The 18836-nt window shown below is 45.0% G+C and overlaps 1 protein-coding gene across 1 annotated transcript in view; it reads left to right on the top strand.

Moving 5' to 3' along the window:
• jarid2b (jumonji and AT-rich interaction domain containing 2b) overlaps window positions 1–18836 on the top strand; it is a 103847-nt gene that overhangs the window by 42398 nt on the left and 42613 nt on the right. The window contains exons 2-3 of the mRNA XM_019263299.2: window positions 6734–6857; window positions 14069–14192. Of these exons, the coding sequence (XP_019118844.2) occupies window positions 6734–6857; window positions 14069–14192 (248 nt within the window). The remainder of the gene's footprint in view (window positions 1–6733; window positions 6858–14068; window positions 14193–18836) is intronic.

Raw genomic sequence — 18836 nt, 5'->3', positions numbered from 1 at the left:
ACGTAGAGTGGGAATGCGGTCACACAGCCAATTTCTTCAATGTGGACCGTTTAAAAAAAATGTCTCTTTTTCAGAAAGAATCAGTGTGGTTATGTGTGTGTGTTTTTTTTTTTATATAGTTCTTTTATATTGTTGCTCAGGGAAGCTGTGTCCAATATCATTTCTGCTTATGGAAAAACTGCGGTTTAAGTCGTTTACACGATTGCAGGAGGTACCTTCAGCCCTTTCCTCTCATCTTGTCCTCTCCTGCAGATGGAAATGTTCTGGACCCGTCGACTCTAAATGTTGGGGTAATCCCAGCACAGCTAGTTTAAAGGGAAGGCCCTGTGGCTGCACACACACACAGACGCAGACACACACACACACACACACTCATACATTCCGATGCAGTGAGCTTTTGGTGTAATGAGGCGATTATATAGGGCCTCTCCTCCCCGGCGACCCCACAACCCTGTTCCATTCGTGTTTTCTCTGAGCGCCAAGCTGAGCTAAGCATCCGGTCTACTCGAAGCCATAAGGGACGTTAAGACCAGGATGTAGTTAGGACTGGAATTTGATCTTTTTTTTTTTTTCCTTTTCTTCTGGAGCAAACACGTGCTCCGTAGTTGAGGAAGTCAGCCTGTTTTTTGCGAGCGCCTCAGTTGTTTGCAAATCGTGCTGATGTCAGAACTGCTAAAAAGCTTTTGTCACATTTTGTTGGAGGTGCCAGGAGGAAACAAAAGCCATCATTTCCAAAAAACAAAAAAAAACAAGTGGGCAGTGGGCTCGAAAAATATGTCACAGTTTCCAGTTTTCTAATGAGTCACCTCTTTTCAAACATGCTTAGATGCTCTTATTTGCATTTCCATCTTTCACTCACAGGATTGCTTTGAAGAACAGACCATGATTGTGGTGGCATAATTAGGACCTCTCGCTGCCTTGTCTAAGCTTTCATTTAATGCTTTGCAGTTGTTGCTTTATTCTCCACGGGGTCATGCCTTTTTAAATGTTTTTAATCCACAAAAGGTTGATTGTGACCCCGAGAAAGGTTACGCTGATGTATCTGGGAATGAAATCATTGTTATCGCCGTCATCTGCACCACTTGTGAACCCTGAGAAGTCGTGTCCTTGCAGCTAATCATCTGGGGCCCATGTGTTTGGTGAAAGATCAAGATGCGGAAGGAGAAGGGGAAAGAGGGGAGCTGTAAAGACTGTCCTGACTACTGGATACAATAACCCAGCTCTGTTAAAATAACATTTCTCCTTCATCCATCTGTCCATCCATCCCTCCATCCATCTCCTGAAGAGAAATGTGTGTTAGAATAACAGATTTCGGGCCGGTTTTGTAGAGCAGATCGCAGCTGGCGCGTGGCCCACATTCCTCTGCCATGACATCCACACAGTCGGCAGCAGCACGGCGCTATTTTTAGAACAGCTAGCGAGGACATACACACACACACACAGAAGTGAACGTATATGCAGATTCCCAAGTGTGAATGTATATATGTTTGAGCATGAGGGGTTTGTTTCACTTCTAAAAGAAAATGTGAATGTTTGTTTGCGCAGTAGTCGTGTGGATGCATACCAACATTGTGAGTGATTATAGCATTGGCATCTATACACACACACACACTGATATATTGGATAATTAATTAAGGTATAAAAAAGGGAATCACTTGCAACCAAATATTCGAAAAGTGATAAATCAGTTGTTTCCATCTCTCCTGTACAGTCAGCACTGGCACGCCTGAGCTGCAGAGCTGACGTTAGTGTTGGCTTTCTGTCACACTTGTACACACAGACCCAGAGCGCAACACAGAGGCTCTGTGATGCTCTTAAAGGCGCAGTGTGTGTTTTTCAACGGAATGGCATAATAAGCAATTTCACACATTCAAATGGACACACTGCACATCCGGCACTCTTCATCATCTTTGCTCCTTCTCTTGTATCTAATACTGCATCCAGGGGGCTTTTTTTTCCCCCCTCCCCAGCATCCATTATCACACACAGCCAATGCAATCCACTTGTTTCCTCATCAACTCTTCGAGTTATTGGATTTGCCTGCTGTGGGGAGAGAGGATTGTTGAGTAAAGGCCGGGGTTATGAAGTGGAACCAGCTCCACTTTTCATCCAGTTAGATGAACAGATAGAGATGCAGCCATGGATTAATTCCTCTCAGACTTCTTATCATTGGCACACCACCGCAAGCCTTTTTTTTAAAAAAAAACGTTTGCTCAATTCCTGGAACTGTTTTTGAAAATTCAGTTTATTCACTTGAGTCGATCGTGATTGTTCCGTGATTGTTGGCCTGAATTTTCTCTGTGTTTATTCCCTGGATCTTTTTCCTCTCTCTCTCTCTAATGAATTTAAAATGTGCATATTTTCAATATAATCTTAGCAAAATCTCACAACAACAAAAATTGCTGGTTAAGAAAGAAATAAACAAAAACTCAGGCAGCAGGAGATGACTTGATATCGAACCATAAAAAGCCTTTTTATGCGCCAGAATAACGTCAGGAAAATAATTGAAATGTTACAAGAACTAGCATCTCTGGTGTGTGTTCAGTGATATTTCCCTCCTCCACACTTATTGGGGTAAAACATTTAAAGGTGGTTATGTTGGTATATTTCCAAGCACTGTCTGATTTATCGCATCGTATGTGTGTGACAGAGAGAGCACAGAATCCCTATAGATGAGTAAGAGGGTTTTTTTCCCCCCGCAGGTTGGATTACCTGCATGTTCCAAAGGAGTTGGGATTGGGGGGGAGGTGGGGTTGCCGGGTGACAAGTAGGCACACAGCGATCCTGACGCATCACTTGGTTACACACACACACACACACACACACACACACACACACACACACACACACACACACACAGGGATGAGGCATGTGCACAGAAAAAGGTCCCTGCGCTCATTAGTGGGATTCCACTAGCCTGATGGGAGCTGGTCGGGGTGTAGATGTGTGTGTCAGTGCCAGGTAGCGCTCTGCTGGCATTGCTCTGTATAAGAGCTGTCTCTAAAGAGCTCTGGCAATACCTCAGAAACACACACACACACACACACACACATACACACACACACACACACACACACAATGTCTGACTGAGAAACTGCGATGCAACACAATTTGGTTTTTATTGCTTATTTGACTTTACCTTCCTCCATCTTGCTCCTCTCCACCTCCTGGCAGGCGGTGTGAATGTCTTGCATGCTATTGCTTTCTGTCCCTTCTTTATTTTACACGCACACACACAGGGGCTGGCTTAAAATCCAGTAGAAGCAGCCTTGGCCTGAAACAGATGGCAAAGTACCTCTCAGGTCGCACAAACCGTTAACCTGCAGTCGAGCAAAGGTTGTGAAAACCCATTTAACCGATGATCCGAAGTTATGAAGCCCATTAGTGAGGTTTCAAGGTACAGCAGCTGTAAGAAAGCAGAGCTTTAATGCTCCTCTTTTTTCTTTTTTCCTTCCCCAGCTGATGAAAAGTCAGTCAGCATTTTTCCCCCCCAGACGTTGTTGCTATGTGTACACAGTGCAGGAAATATCTGTGGCACGCTGCCAACGACTGTGAGGAAACCAGAGAGAGAAAGAAAGAAATGCAGATGAACTTTAAGGTCAATTTTTGGAGGGAATATTTTTTTCCCTTTCGGTACAGCTGTGTTAGAGTGTGTGTGTGTGTGTCAGGTGGAAATACGGATACCATAGAAGCTCTGGTATGTGAAAGTGTTTGTAACCCTGAGATATACTGTCAATGCTATGTGTGTGTCAGTGTACATTTGGCCTTGTGACACACCAGGAGGGAAAGAGTGCCAGTGAGCTGTCTAGGTAATTGGTGCTTACCTGGCAGGCTTTTGCACACACACACACACACACACACACACACACACACACACACACACACACACACACATTTATACACACACACACTCATGCACCCGCACAGAATGGATTAGATGACATTAACTACAGGAGAAAATGGCATAATTGAACGCTCGCACTTACCTTTCTCGCCGGTGTGTGTGGGTGCGCACTCGCGTGTGACAGTGTAATGAGGGACTGCATGCTACACACAAAACACACCCTATCATCCTCTGTCATAGGCTGCAAACTATCGCTGCACCGAATGGTCTGCTCGTGTGTGTGTGTGTGTGTGTGTGTGTGTGTGTGTGTGTCTGTGTGTGTGTCTGTGTGTGTGTGTGTGTGTGTGTGTGTGCCAGCATGCGTACTGTATGCAGGGAGATGTGGCTGTCACCCATCAGCTCCATCATGTGCAGACACCAGCTTTTAATCTTGCCCCCTCACCCCCCCACCCCCTCTATCCTCCCGTTAGCTGTGCTGAGGCCTCATCCCCAAGGCCCCCCGAGCAGACCTGGAAAAATCAAAACAATACTCTGTGAAAGCTTATTTTTATTTTGCTGAAAACACACAAAAAAAAAACCTCACACAAAAGCACAATACGCAAGCAAAATGTTTCGGCCTTGTCAGTATTGTCAAAAAATATTAGGAGTTGTGGAATGAACGAAGTGAGTGAATGAGGCCAAATTAGATTTGTTCTAATTACAGCAAGTTTTCAATTACACGCAGATAATAAACCATATTTGCTGATTTCAAAGTAGCTCTTCTCGTCTCTCATGATCCACCTGTGGCTTCAAAGTAATCCACTAAGAAGCCATTTTTGGCTGCTTTTCTAGTGTGTCGAAGAAGAAAAACCCCCCCGCAGCTGGGGAACTGTGAAAGAAATGTCATCTCGGTGTCCTGAACTCTGAAACTTTGAAGTAAACGCACGCAGACACATTTGCGCACACCCTGTTGCGACGCCCCGCTATAATTAGCTGCGAGTTGTCTGCACTGATCAGAAGGCAGATTTTTATCCAGCGCATCTTTGGTATCTCGGTGTGTTTGAATGAGTGTGAACAGTGTGTGTGTGTGTGTGTGTGTGTGTGTGTGTGTGTGTGTGGGTGTGTGTGGGTGTGTGTGTGTGTGTGTGTGTGTGTGTGTGTGTGTGTGTGTGTGTGTGAGAGAGAGACTGAAAGACATTTATGAGCAGTCATTTTTGTAACATTTTATTCACTGGCTGTGGAAGGCTGCATAATGTTAGGATGAGATTACACACACACACACACACACACACACACACACACACAGTGTTATGTGTTACCCAGCCACAGGCATGCAAACTGAATTCCTCACTTTTGAGGCTTTTTTTTTTTTTTTGGTGATCTCACTCTGTTCTTTAATGGAATGCCATGACGATTATTTAGTTATTACAGCAGCACTGAAACATCTTGGAGTGATGTATTTTGGTGTGAGGTGATTTTTTTTTTTTCTAACTCTGATGTCACCGTGATGTCCGCCAGCCTGAGTCAACGGGATGATGATCATACCACTCTCCCACACACGTTGCCATTCACAGTCTCACTGACTCAGACAGAAGGAAGTGTGCGTGCCGGGATGAGCCAAACAGGATCTTCCTCTTTTTTTTTTTTTTATTCAAATAATTAACATACATTAGCTTTTAACACAAAGACACAAAGTGTTTTCTTTTTGTCGCCCCATGGCTTGACTCGAGAGAAAAAAGCTATTTCCAGTTTCCATTATTTATTAATACCTCTTTGTTGTTGCTCATGTCCTAATCTCATTTCCTTTAGTCATTAGTGTTGTACGACATCAAACACAGCTGCCAGAGCAATGAGTGCAGGGGAGCGAGGGGGAGAGAAGTACGGCTATTGCTGTTGGACACTCACTAAAGACCCTTTTAACAATGCTCGTCGCTGTGGAATATTTTTCTGTCAAGCTGTTTAAATTCTCAATATGAGCAATATAGCGCTTTGAATAAAACGACAGCTTTGGTGTGTTTGTGCTGTTGTGTGTTTGTTGATCCAATTGAAACTGACTGGAGGAGGAAGAGGGGGAAAAAAAAAAAAAAAAGACCACGTCTCGGAGAAAGGATGCGCGTGCGTGACTTCTGGTGACCTCTTCGACAATAACGTCTTCTGTCTCAGTCTCCCCGGGAGAGATTAGCAACACATGAACTCGCAGTCCCATGATGCTTTTTTCATTGGCTTCCTACCCATTCATCACCATAACGCTCTCCTATGATGGCATTGTGGCGAGATGCAGTCCTCCGTGCATTCTCATGCTAATGTCGCCGCTCTGTGTCCTCTTGCAAGCTAATGCTATGTTATGCAAATGCTGTGTCATGCTTAATGTCACGACGTAGCGAGAAATGGTGAACCGGGACAATATGGAAGGAGATTCTCTGTTCTTCAAAAACGTTGTCTCTTTAATAAAGCCGCCATAACTTTTCATGCATTTCTACACTGAATACAGCATCTTTGTGTTCCTCTGTGTCTCTGTATGAGATCACTGAAATGCTGATTGGCTGCAGCTAATGATGTACACAAATATTTTTGAGACAGTTTTTAGAGTTTTCATATTGCAGAGTGACTCTGTGGCTCCTAATTGGCTGAAGAAGGTGAACCTGGACATTTTGTGCTGAGTCATCAGCTTGTTAGGTTTCATTTTTATGGGCATGCTGTTTGTCTGCCAGCAGAAGCAAAGGTGAAAGATCAGGTGAAACTTCAGCAGAAAACAATGCTCGCAAGTGTCCAACTTGCTAACCTGCAGCCTGTGTTGTTGGGTTGTTCTTTGTCTCGTTTGCCAGCTATGATTTTCAAAAAAAAACAAACATTTCATTCTGTGACAATACTTTCTACTGACCCGTCCTCTCTCTCTGGATGTTTCCACAGGATGATAGTGATGGGATCCCGTGGTCGGAGGAGCGGGTTATGCGAAAGGTGCTTTACCTCTCCCTAAAGGAGTTTAGGAGTGCACAGAAACGGCAGCTGGATGACGGAACCACAAACTCCAATGGTAAGTTCACATCCGTGTCCTTTAATCCACTGTGCCTCCCACCCTCACACTTGTGTTTTCCTACTTGGATGGATATCAGATGACTGTATTTGTGGCTGTCCACTTTACCACAATATGATATTTTGGTGATTTTTAGTGTATTCAATGCCATGTAGTGATGTATACAAGTGGAGGCAGAAGGCAAAGGTTTGAACAAACATTACCACTGCATGCCAGTACAAAGAAGAAGTTTAATTCCGCATTTTTTCTCAGTTTAGGATCTTTTTGTCACCATGTACTTGGAAATCTTTATTTATTTATTTCACTGAGATTCGACGAAATGAACAAAAGAAAGTGTTGCGTGAGCATTCCTGGAGCAAATGTCAAGAGTTGCCAATTTTGTCTGGCTTGGCTGACACTGGCGTCTCAGTCTCTGTAATTGCAGGCGACGGTTTTATTAGTGGGTTTGTATGTGAAGACTAAGCATGTTTTCATCGCTGACGGAACCTGATTTGACGAGACCAGATGATCAAGGACTCTCATTTTGCTTTTTGTTGTGGGTCAGTGGGCAGTGAGCTGTAGTCTTTCACTTCGTTGGTTCAGTGTCACATCCTCAAAGGAACCCTTGAACTGAAAGTTTTTTTTCCCCATTTATTCTCAGATGTTTAGGCACCAAACACAGAGGACTCTGATGAGGTCTTCCACAGTACAGCGCGCCAAGAAAAAACATGTGTGGAAGTGTTGTTAATCTTTTTCAGCTCGGGCATTTACGCTGGCCCCTCGGCCCAGACTTATTAAAACATAAGCCCGACATGAATTAAACACTTGAAGTTGCTTAGTTAGACAGAAATCCAATTCCAGGTGGGAGCCCCTTCTACATTAACAGTTGAGGGACTTTGCTGTTGTGCTGCGTAAACCTGAAACAACACAAGAAGAGTGAGAGCACAGGGGGGTTGGGATGGGGGGGATGAACAGCTTGTTTTGAACCAAGCTGCCACCGTGTCTTTGTTTGACACCGGTGCTCCCACACAAAAAAAAAAAAGCCCTCAGCCAGCCAACAGTGGAGATTTGAACTTCACACGTGCCTCAGAAGCTATTCTCAGCTGACATTAACACAACCCAGACACAGAAAGAAAGGAAAGTCATCCAGCTAGGCAGGAAGGGAGACAGGCAGGCAGACAGACAGACAGACAGACAGACAGGAGGGAAGTCTCTTTTGAAATGTAGCTTATCTTTCATACCTGGCGTTTTTTCCCCCCCTTTTCTATTTTTCTCTTGTTTTCTTTATTATATGTTTTTCCACACCTTCATTTCTCCTGTGCGTCTGTGCCGAGCGCCCCCTCCTCTCCCTGTATCTGTGTGTCTGTCTGGCATCTCATAGCTGCCACTCCACAGCTCCTCGGGGCCTTTTAAGCCGCCGCGGGTGAGCTGACCTTATCGCCTGAATAAAAATGACTCATTAGAAAGCGACGGCGGCCCCGTCGTGCCGGGGGTAACGACAGCAGCCCGCGTTGACACAAAAGGGAGCTGGGGCTGAATAGACGGGCCCCGCTGTTTTAGAGCACCGTGGGTTAGCAAGGCTTTGGAGGTTGTACGAGCGGCACAGTTTCCCGTCTCGACTAGACGTTGTGGTGAAACTGTCAGCCATTTTGGAGGATCACACTCAGCGTGCGCTTACATCCTGAATGGGCAGCCCCTGCTGTTTTTAGAGGACTGTGGGTTAGAGAGTCTGGGCTTATGTTGGAGCCAGACATGTGCCACGGTTTTCAGCCTCACAACGGTGTTAATGTGAAACTATCAGCCATTTTGGAGAGCACGCGTGTGTGTGATCATTAAATGTGTAATTGATAGAACTGGAGAAGATGATGGATTAGAGAGAACTGTCATATCTATCAAATTTCAGAGTAAATGATGTGCTTTTGGACGGTTGGTTAGACAGAATTTTAAGGCATTGCCTTGGATATTATAATGGACATTTTTTTAAGTAAAATGGTCATCAAAATGCTCATTATGAGATTCCAGGGCCACATCAAGAAATATTTAGTTTTGTCAGACTAACCTAATCTAAATATATTTACACCATTTCTGCTTAAAGAATCAACTTTGATTGTCTAAATAGTTGCTGATTGGTTGACTAATGGATTCATCTCATTGTTTCCGCTCTGTTTGAAAGATTAATGTAAAAATAATGTTTGTTAAAGGCCAGGATCAGGTCCAAATAAAGGAAAAGCTTTATGATAAACATCCACCATTTTGGGGAAATAGGTATCACGTGACTGAAGGAGGTTACAGCACAACCTGGTTGCTTCCCTCTGTAACAACGGCGTTTCTCCTCCTCCCCAGGCATCTGTCTCTCCGTCTCTCCCTTCCCACATACCACCATCCATCCCCAGCCTCTCCCTTCTTCTTCCTCCTCCTCTCTCGCTCCCCGTGTGGCAGCAGTGGCTATCTGTTTTAAAGGGGGTGTGGCAGTCTGTCAGTCAGCTGTGTGTGTGTCCGTATGTGTGTGTGCGTGCGCGTATGTGTGTGTCAGTCTATCTCCCCACCCACCCCAGCCTTCTCCCTGCCCATAGCCAGCAATTATGCCATCTCCCCAGCCACTCTACCTCTCGCTGCTGGCAGCCGTCCATCTCCGTGTCCATCACACTTCCTGCTTCTCCCGCTCGCCGCCTGCATTATTTAACAAATGACATTATGCCCTCCTGCGTCCCGGCTTCCGCTCGTTCACCCCGCTCACCCTTCTCTCTCCGCTCCATCACGGCCAGGTTCTTCCTCTTCCTCTCCTTTTCTCGTGCCCCGGTCTCCCTCCATCCGACCGTCCTTCCGGTTGTCTCTCCCCGGATGCAGGGTTTCATTACACATCAATAGGACTCTGGTTACTGCCTTCTCTGCAAGCTCCTGTCTCCTCTCTCCCTCCCGCTGCTCAATCTCCTCGACTATGTATCTCCGCTCCTTCTTCCTCCACACCGTAGCCTCTCTCTCCTCCTGTTCCCTCCATCCGTCTCTCTCTCCCCTTTTTCTCACCATCTCCGTCTTTTCCGCTTTGTCCTTCCTGTCCTCTGCCCCCTGTCTGTCTTAACTACCTACAGTGTCTGTCACCCCCCCCCCCCCCTCTTCTTCCATTCTTCCCCCACCATCGCCGCTCTCCCTCCCTCTCCCTCTGTCCTGTTTCCCACCCTTCCTCTCCCACTCTCAGAATCGTTGGAGCTGCGTCGTCTTCCTGCACCTCCTCAGTTCGCCCATCTCCCTCGGCTACACTCGTCTACAGCTCTCCTCTTCCCCCATCCTTTCCTTTCCTCTCCATTTCCCTGAGTGCTATTGATGGAGGAGCTGGCTCCTGGCCAAAAATCAGGAGGGGCTGTGGAGAAGGGGCTCCCTGTTTGCCCACATCTGTCTCTCTCACTGTCCCCTCTCTTTCTCTTCCGGTCTGTCTGCCCATCTCAGAACCTGCCGTTCCTCCCAGTTTTTTTATGCATGCTGTCCCCTTTCCTTCATCACTCGCTCTGCTGTCAAACTGCTGTCTGTCTGTATTTCCCATGCTGCCAGCCCTTTGCATGAACAGAGTGGCAGCCCGTGGCAGCTGAAACACTGTGTGGGCCACTATTCTCTCTGTGGAATAGCAGCAGAGAGAACGATAGAAGGTGAGGGGGGGATCACAGTAGCTGAAAGAGGGTGACTTTAGGTAATCTACCCTCGCCTCGCGTGCTCCTTTTACACAACAGCTCCTGCCGTTTCAGTATCCCATCTCTGCCTTTGATGCTTTAGATTTACAGCGTCGAACTTCACAAAGCAGATGCCATGTTTCTGAACTGCACATTGTTGTGTATGGCTTTTGTTCTGGCTTGCGGTAAGTGTCATGCAGTGTTGTTAGGTCCAATTTTGGACGGAAGAGAGCAATATATTTGGGGCTATTTGTAATCCTCTCACCAGGCAGTCCGGGTTTAGTATCTGCTACAGCTCTGGAAAAAAAAAAAAAACGTCTGGGAATGGGTACTACGGAGAGTTTCCCCGAAAATAAAAGTACCCATTGTTTCTTTTTATATTATCCCGCAGTTTTAATTGTATACAGGCACAGAGGATTACTCGAACAAAGGGCATGAAATAGAATTTTAGTGCTCTTGTTTACTAGAGGCAAAGGGAGATTATGGCCTTGTATAACATTAGAGTTTAAACTGCAAATTGTACAGAATTGTTCGTTTATTAGAAGGAAGTCAAAAGACAGATTACTACCATACATCTAAGAACAAAGTGAGCGTTTTATCACAGCCATATTCACAGCTCCCTGTCGGTTAGGAGTGGAATTGTACTCTCTGTTTGTAAGTGTAATCTCTGCCTCCATGATGATCCTCTCCGACTCCAGACAACTCCGCTATAGTTCCACTTATTACTGCAGCTCCCACTAATAAGCTCCTCTCAGCCCTGTGATATGCCATGTTACGCTATGTACCGCTGCTCACTCCCTCCTGCTCTCTCGAGACTTTGAGGTGAACATAGCGAGGCGATGGGCTTAGTTAAGCACGCCCCCCCATAGGAGCTGCTTTTGGGATGGCACAGTAGCATTTCCCTCCGCTGCCCTATCTCATTCCAATCTGCCACCGCTCCAACCTCTTGTAGGCCTCCACCAGCACTGTGATCTCCAGTATGGCTCCCCCCGCCTGTCTGCCATGCTCTCCCATCCCCGGCCCTCTGCCTTCCCAAGATTCCCAGCTCTGCCCCTCAGACGGGCGTTCATGTGCAACCAGCATATGTCAAACAACTCTTCGGAGGACTGGAGGGGAGGGAGCGGAGAAGAGAAGAAGAGAGGGGGTGGAGAGACGGGCCTCCGCCTGTTTGTTTTGCGTTCTGTGGGGACATCATGCGTCAGTCATTTTCTGAGCACAATTAAAGTTAATGAGCTATTCCAGGGTTGTTGGGTTTTTTTTTGTTGCTGTGGTGCAACTTTCACTGGCAAAACACGTTGTCCAGAAGCCGTGATGAGACTCTTTGGAGCTCCTCAACCAATTCTAATTTTTAATCAGTTCCCCCAAATTAAAAATTCTTTCCATGGTTACACATTAATTACTGAAAAATGTCTTAATCTGTCACAATCTGTGGAATTTATCCTAAAAATGTGTAGAAATTTTCCACAAATGTAGATGAATCGAATTCTCTGCTGCCATGTGAAGGTTTTTTTCCACCCGTGCGAAGGGTTAACTTCAAAGGACTCTGAGTGGAACTCTTGATTGATTAAAGGCACTCGGATGTAAGCCCTTCGTGCTAACCATGACATTGAAAAGCAGTGATTCACCCCTGCCCTATAGACTTGCAGGCTCTCCAACGCCAACATAAGCGTTGACAGCGGTGCAACGGCCTTACTCATCATGCCGGCGCTTGTTAACTCTCTGACCGCAACGATCTGTGGTGATGACTGTACCTCCGCTTTCAGGTACTGACCTGCCCCGCGTGTGTGTGAGAAAACCAAACAAGCCTGTGTATCTATGCAATGATGATAAAGTGCGGCTGCCTGTGTGTGAGCGCCATTCAGCCCAAAACACATTTATAAATCTCAGTTAAATCATATGTTTGAAAAACTCCTTTTACCTGCTCCACAATTCATCCTGTCTCCTACACTGTCATTTGATCTCAATATTCCCCTTCCCGTGCCATCTTCCTCAGATGACACAATGCCCGGGCTTGTTCAACAGTAGCCTCCTCTCTAACAGGATATCATTCAAGTTGCCACTTATCCTAACCTGTGCTCCGCTGTCGTTATTATCTTAATTTATTTTCATTTTGACACCCGCTATTAGGCGTTTGCGGTGCAGGGTGAGTGACATATCCCTCCAAAGCATCAGTCAAATGGAATTTCACTGCGCTGGGAAGGCAATGAACAAAGAGCCCCGTCAGCCAATGAGAAAGTGACATACCACTGGAAAGGTAAATGAAAGGATTTATGACAGGAGTGTTTCTGGTTAAACAAACCACAGAGAGAAGGCTTGACTGTTCAGTGAGTCATCGTTTTGTTTTTGCAAAATGAACATGAATAATTTACCAATCTGCCAAACTGAAGTCCAGTCAGGCATGAATACGCATCAAAGCGGGTCAAAACGGGTGAAATCTGATTAATTGTTGTCGGTGTTAAATTGATTGCTGTGTTGCTCACTCGCTGATATAAATCTCCAGCTTTCAGCTCTGCAGAGTGATATTTCAGCTGGCAGTTTTAAAACCTGTGACTGCCCCTGTCTCCTGTCGGCGTCTTCGGCAGTTCCCGCATTCTTCTTTTACTAATAATTCTTGAAAACCTTTGAACTTCCCCCAGCCGTTTCCCCCTGATAAGTTTGCAGATTTGCACGCTACTGTTGAATCAGACAGTTAGTGTGTGTGTGTGACACATTCCAAGAATCGCAAGAGCTGCCCATGAGGAAATCAAGCTTTGTGATATCGTTTTAATTTGGTTGTCTCCCCTAATTACCATTGACTTCCTCTCCTCTGTTTGACCTAATTTGAATTCTCGCTGCCTGTTGTTGCTTTTGATTTAAGAATCTGTCTGGGGGCTTATTTTGTTTGTCTGAGTTGCTTGCTAAATATTTAATTAAGGCTCTGTCAATTGGGCTCACTAAGAATGTCAAGTCCAGCAATATCTGCTCACTTCTTCGCTGCCTCGGGCTTGTTTTTTAAAAAAAAACTTAATCCTTTGTCAAAGGGCACACATCATGTACATCAGCAGGGAACGGCAGTTGTGTCCGACGAGGGAAAATGTGGACAGATATATGAATAAATCTCTCCTCGCTCCAAAACGAGCTCCCTGTGATGCTGCCGTAGACGTGGCAATACGTTATGTGAAGAACCGTGTGAGACTTTGAGTCACATTCACCGCATAGACTGTGTCACTGTTTTCACATTGACTGCGGATGCTTTCGGCTCAGCATCTCCTTCTGCGTGTTGGTGAAGTCTAGATGCTTGAATAATTTGTGTTCTGTCTGAATTCATGAAACTCCTCTTCTTTCTGTCTCTCTTTTATTCTCCATGTGCTGCGCGCTCGGGCAGATAGAGACACACACCATAATCTTATCAAAAGAAATATATCTACTCTGCCTTCAGCTCACTGCGTCAAATCAGAAACAGAAGGCTTCATTAACACAACATTGTTTGTTCTCTGGAGACTTGAGCTATATATTTATGCAACATTAAGCCCACAGGTTCATAAAATATCCACAGATATCTGATAACCCTTTTGGATCTTCTCTCCTCAGGTTCCCTAGCCAATGGGCAGCTGAACGGCTCGGGGTCAAAGGGCAGCCACAAAGAAGATGGGTCCTTGCGCTCTCAGGGCCTGGATGGCAGCAAGTACGGCGAGGACGGTCCTGTAAAGAAAAGGTGAGTCTGCTGAGTGTGTGTGTGTGTGTGTGTGTGTGTGTGTGTGTGTGTGTGTAATCGTGTTTGTGAGTCACTGGGTCATCAAAGAGCTTTATAGGGCTCTCAATCTTGTATTGGTGTAGAGCTGTGTAGTTTATATGGAGGCCTGCAGCTGCTGCTGATTGTGTGTGTGCGAGAGTGTGAGGTGATGAGAAACTTTTTTTAGTCGTGATGAATTTCCTGAGCTGTGTGAGTTAGGTAGCTGCCATGTGATACCAGCGTGGCACACACACTTACACACACACTTTATCTTACTCTTTTTTCCTGATTTGCTCTCTTTCGCTCTGTGTAACACATTCTCTCCATCTCTTATACTTCCCCGTGCACCCTCTCTAACAACATCCCTCTGCAAAATCAATTGAAAATGTTTCACTGCCGCTTTGTCCATTGCATCGATTTACAAACTTAGTGCGCGCACTCTTTTTGTCATTTCTTCCTCTACCCTCGTCCGGACGAGAGAGCAAGTTGCCCATTAGTTTTGTAATAGGAGATGACAGTCAACAGAGAAGTGTAAATGGTGGCACCCCATAAAGGGTGCGGAGGTCTTTTAATGAGCACGCCCCCTCATCTTTTAACGCGAATGCCATTTCACTCATTTATAATTAGCCACTTAAAGGAATGCATTTCCAAATTAATCACTTCAAAATTGAACTTGTCGCAGACTACAATACAATACGCTGTTCATTTCCAGCCTGCATCATTAGTTTTTTTGTTTGTTGTTGTTTTAAACGAAGGCATTTATATCACGAGTGAATTATTGAAATGGATTGATTTCGTCTGTTTAAAAAAAAAAAAAAAAATCAGAGATTGGTATGAAACGCTGCTGTCTCCCTGTCTCTCGCTCTCTCTCCGAGACAAATGTTCTTGGAGAATGGAATAAAGGATCGTTGGAAAATGTGATGCTTCTAATGCATTCAGCATGAAGCAGGTTTTGAAATCACAAGCTGGAAAATATGATTTACAAATAATCACGCTCTATAGAGTGTACAGCAGATTAAAATGGCTGGTGTGATGTTTCTCCCTCTGCCACAAAACCACACGACACACGTAACACACACTGCACAATACACTCACATTCATGCTTGTGTTTTTCTTCTATTGTTATATTTTCATTCTTACTCCTACGTTTTATTCTAGCTACTGTAGGGTGTGTGTGTGTGTGTGTGTGTGTGTGTGTTGTTTTTGTTCTGCCTCTGGTCTCTCTCTCTCTCTCTCTCTCTCTCTCTCTCTCTCTCTCTCTCTCTCTCTCCTCGCTCTCTCTCTCTTACACACACACACACACACACACACACACACACACACACACACACACACACACACATTGACAGGGCATCAAAGCATCAGTGTAAAGCTAGGGGCGGAGTCTGGGGGGGCCGGACAGCAGCAGATGTCCTTCTGTAATGAGCAGCCCATACAGGCTCCATTCAGTGCGTGTCAAGCACCTGCCTAAGTCCTCCTAGCTGTCATTCGATACTGTAACCTCCAAATCTGAGCTCGGTCATTACAAGCTTTCATCTACCTGGCTTCCAAACAGAAGAGAGGGCCTCTGAAGCAGCTGATAAGAAATTATTATTTTTTTCCCCCCCTCGCAGTCTTAAATGCTTGAATCATTGTGGTAAAGGAAAAAAGAGAAAGAGAGAACAAAAATGTGCTGTTAACAGGTGATCTTGAAGTCAGCCAGAATAAATAAGGTCGAACTGTATAAACAAGAGAACAATTGGAGTGGGGACTGACTGACAAAACCAAAAAAGTGTTGACTTGAAAGTGACCCTGCAGCTTATAGTATAGCAAAGAGTAAACACTTTACTGAGGAAGAAACGTAAGGTAGAAACGCTGATAACGTAGGACAAGGACACTCTCACACTTTTTTATTCTCTCTTTGCTCTGATGGCCTGTAGCGCAGTGTGTGTGTTGAGTGGAGTTCAGTTAGAGGCCAGCCCTGGTCTGTGGTTTTCATTAGTGCACATGCACACACACAAATGTGCATACACACGGCAGGACTGAATGAAGAAAGGCTCTCTATCTGATGCTAATGAAACACAAGCCTAGCCAGTACTTGGCATCGCCTCATGCCCTCTTTTAAAAAGCCCATTTTGTGTGTACTTTGTGTGTGTGTGTGCGTGCGTGTGTGCTTTATGTGTGAAGGATGACTCCAGTGCCCTGGCATGGCTGCCCCGCACTGTTCCCGAACAGGACTAACTGAGATAATGCCAGGAGCTTTTACACCTGGCAGCGGCCAAAACAGAAGGGAGGAGCAAGTGGCGTAGCTGGTTCCAATTTTGAGTTAAGAAAAAAAGTTTCACACTGTGGAGAGAGGATGAAGGGATAGAGGGTTAGACAGAGAGGGGAAAGACTGGGAGGAGCGGCGGAGGGAGAGAGGAAGCAGACAGAAGGACAGGTGCGAGTGATTTTTGGCAGGAAGCAAGCCCCCTTTAGAAGTCTTTGAGATCAACTCTGTGTTTGCCTTCCCATGCTCCTGAGATTGGTGCAGGAGACTGGCAGCACATCCCCTCAAACATGCCAGCTCATTGTAGCCCTCTCCTACCAGCATGACCATATTCTCTAAATGGGGTTCCCCTGCCAAAAGTGGGCCCTGCACGCACGCACACACACACACACACACACACACACACACACACACACACGCATGGAAACTTACATTCACAGCCCGGCACAGTCTCATCTTCACTGCCTTGGTTTACTGACCTAGTTGTATTCTGCTCCCTCCTCTCCCATATTTGATTTAGGCTGAAGGGTTTCTGTGTGTTTACGAGTCACTGAGGTGTCAAGACAAGTCCCAGAGCAATGCTGATGTCGTGGCTAGCAGAGAACTGCAGGTAGCCTTTTGCATGTGTGGTGATAAGACTTTAGAACAACTGCAGAAACTTAAGCTCAGTCATCCAATATGCTGCTGCCACAGAAGCCTCTTCTCCAATAAGCTGTCATGATTCTGGCATTTAGTCAGCACAATAATTACAGTCATAAATGAAATGAGTAAATCATTCTCTGGTATTTAAATTCACCCTCACAATAGTCAGTCTGAACATGACTCCAGTGTGGTTTGCTTTGTCGTGATCAGGACATTTTTGTGGCTTTGGTTGTGTATATATATTGGAGTATGTAGGTACAGCTTTATGGTTTTTAATTTGCGTTAATTAATCTGATGCAATTCAAGGTTATTAGAATCTTGGATGAAATCAAAACTAGAAGGAAAAAAAAAAGATTTATTTTTTGCATCTCACTTCAGCCCATCTGATGCTTACAAGAGCTTTCATGCCATAGCCACCAGCGACTCAGCTGTTAGTTCAACTGTGTGAAGTCTAAAAAGAACTCATGAAGCACTGTAAAAGTGTGTGTGTGTGTGTGTGTGTGGACCTGAAGTTGAGTGTCCCTCTTAAACAGACTTCTTAACTTAATTTCGAAGTTCTCTTTTTTGGTTGCTCTTTTCTTTTTTCGTTTTTTTTTCTCCCACTCTCTCTCACTGTGAACCCCACTTTTGGCTCTCTTTGAATCTTTTCTCTCTGTTGTCTGGGCCAAGACACACACTCACACACTCAGCTGCTGCTGCTTGTTTTGTTTCGACTTAATGAATGCCAAGTGTGTACACACACACAGACACACACACACTTGTCTTGTCTAGCGTAACCAATGACTCTTGTCAGTAATGCATAATCACCATTTCCATTTATGAGGGATTACATGCATGTGCATAGGCCTACACACACACACACACACACACACTGCAAATATGTGCATAAAAAGAGGGCCATAATGTGTGTATTGATTTTTCTTAAGATGGTATTGTGATGGCACCTATATGTAATGTAGCACCTAGTCCTACTAACACCCAATGTTGTATTCATATATAATACTCAGACTCACAAACAAGCAGACAAATTGAGCTCATTAGAGAGCTAGACAGACAGTCCACTGAGCTTTTAGTCCGTCAATTAGAATGCCATCTTTGTTTCTGCAATCAAATAGAAGCTTTTTTTAAAAAAGCAACATGACAAAATACTGTCTGTGCTCATCCCAGCACACTCTAAAACTGCCCGTCTCTGTCAGTGAGTCACCCCTCCATGTCAGTCTCCTAAAAAAATCTTGTCTAAACTCTGCTCTCATTGTCGCTTGCAGCTTTATGAAAGCCTTCTGCCCAGGCTGAAATGGCAGAGCGAAGGAGTATTAAGCATCCACCATGGCACATAATGTCACTCAGTGCGCCGACTCGCTCCCGTAATCACTGTCAAACATGAGCGCGAGAGCGCCGCGATTGTTGCACAGATTAACCGTGTTGCAACTGGTTTGCGTGACGCTTCTCATGGCACAATGCAACAGAATCTGAATAGTTCATAGGATTTACTGTACGCTGTTATTTTTGTATCTGGAACAACTTGGGGCTGCCAGTCAGACAAGTCTTTTAATACTCTGCTTTCCTGCACAAATATGTCGTAACTCAAGCTGTTATGATGACTTGGCATACTGTATCAGTATATTAAAATAATAAGAATCTCATTTTGAGATGAAGCACAGCCCTCGTGTGTGAAGTTATGTGTTCAATGAGACTATTCCCTTTTTAAATGTAGCTGGATAAAGCCAAAGGCAAGC

This window comes from Larimichthys crocea, chromosome XIII, assembly GCF_000972845.2.
Source record: "Larimichthys crocea isolate SSNF chromosome XIII, L_crocea_2.0, whole genome shotgun sequence".
In the NCBI taxonomy this organism is placed as follows: Eukaryota; Metazoa; Chordata; class Actinopteri; family Sciaenidae; genus Larimichthys; species Larimichthys crocea.
This window is presented reverse-complemented; position numbering and strand designations above follow the sequence as displayed.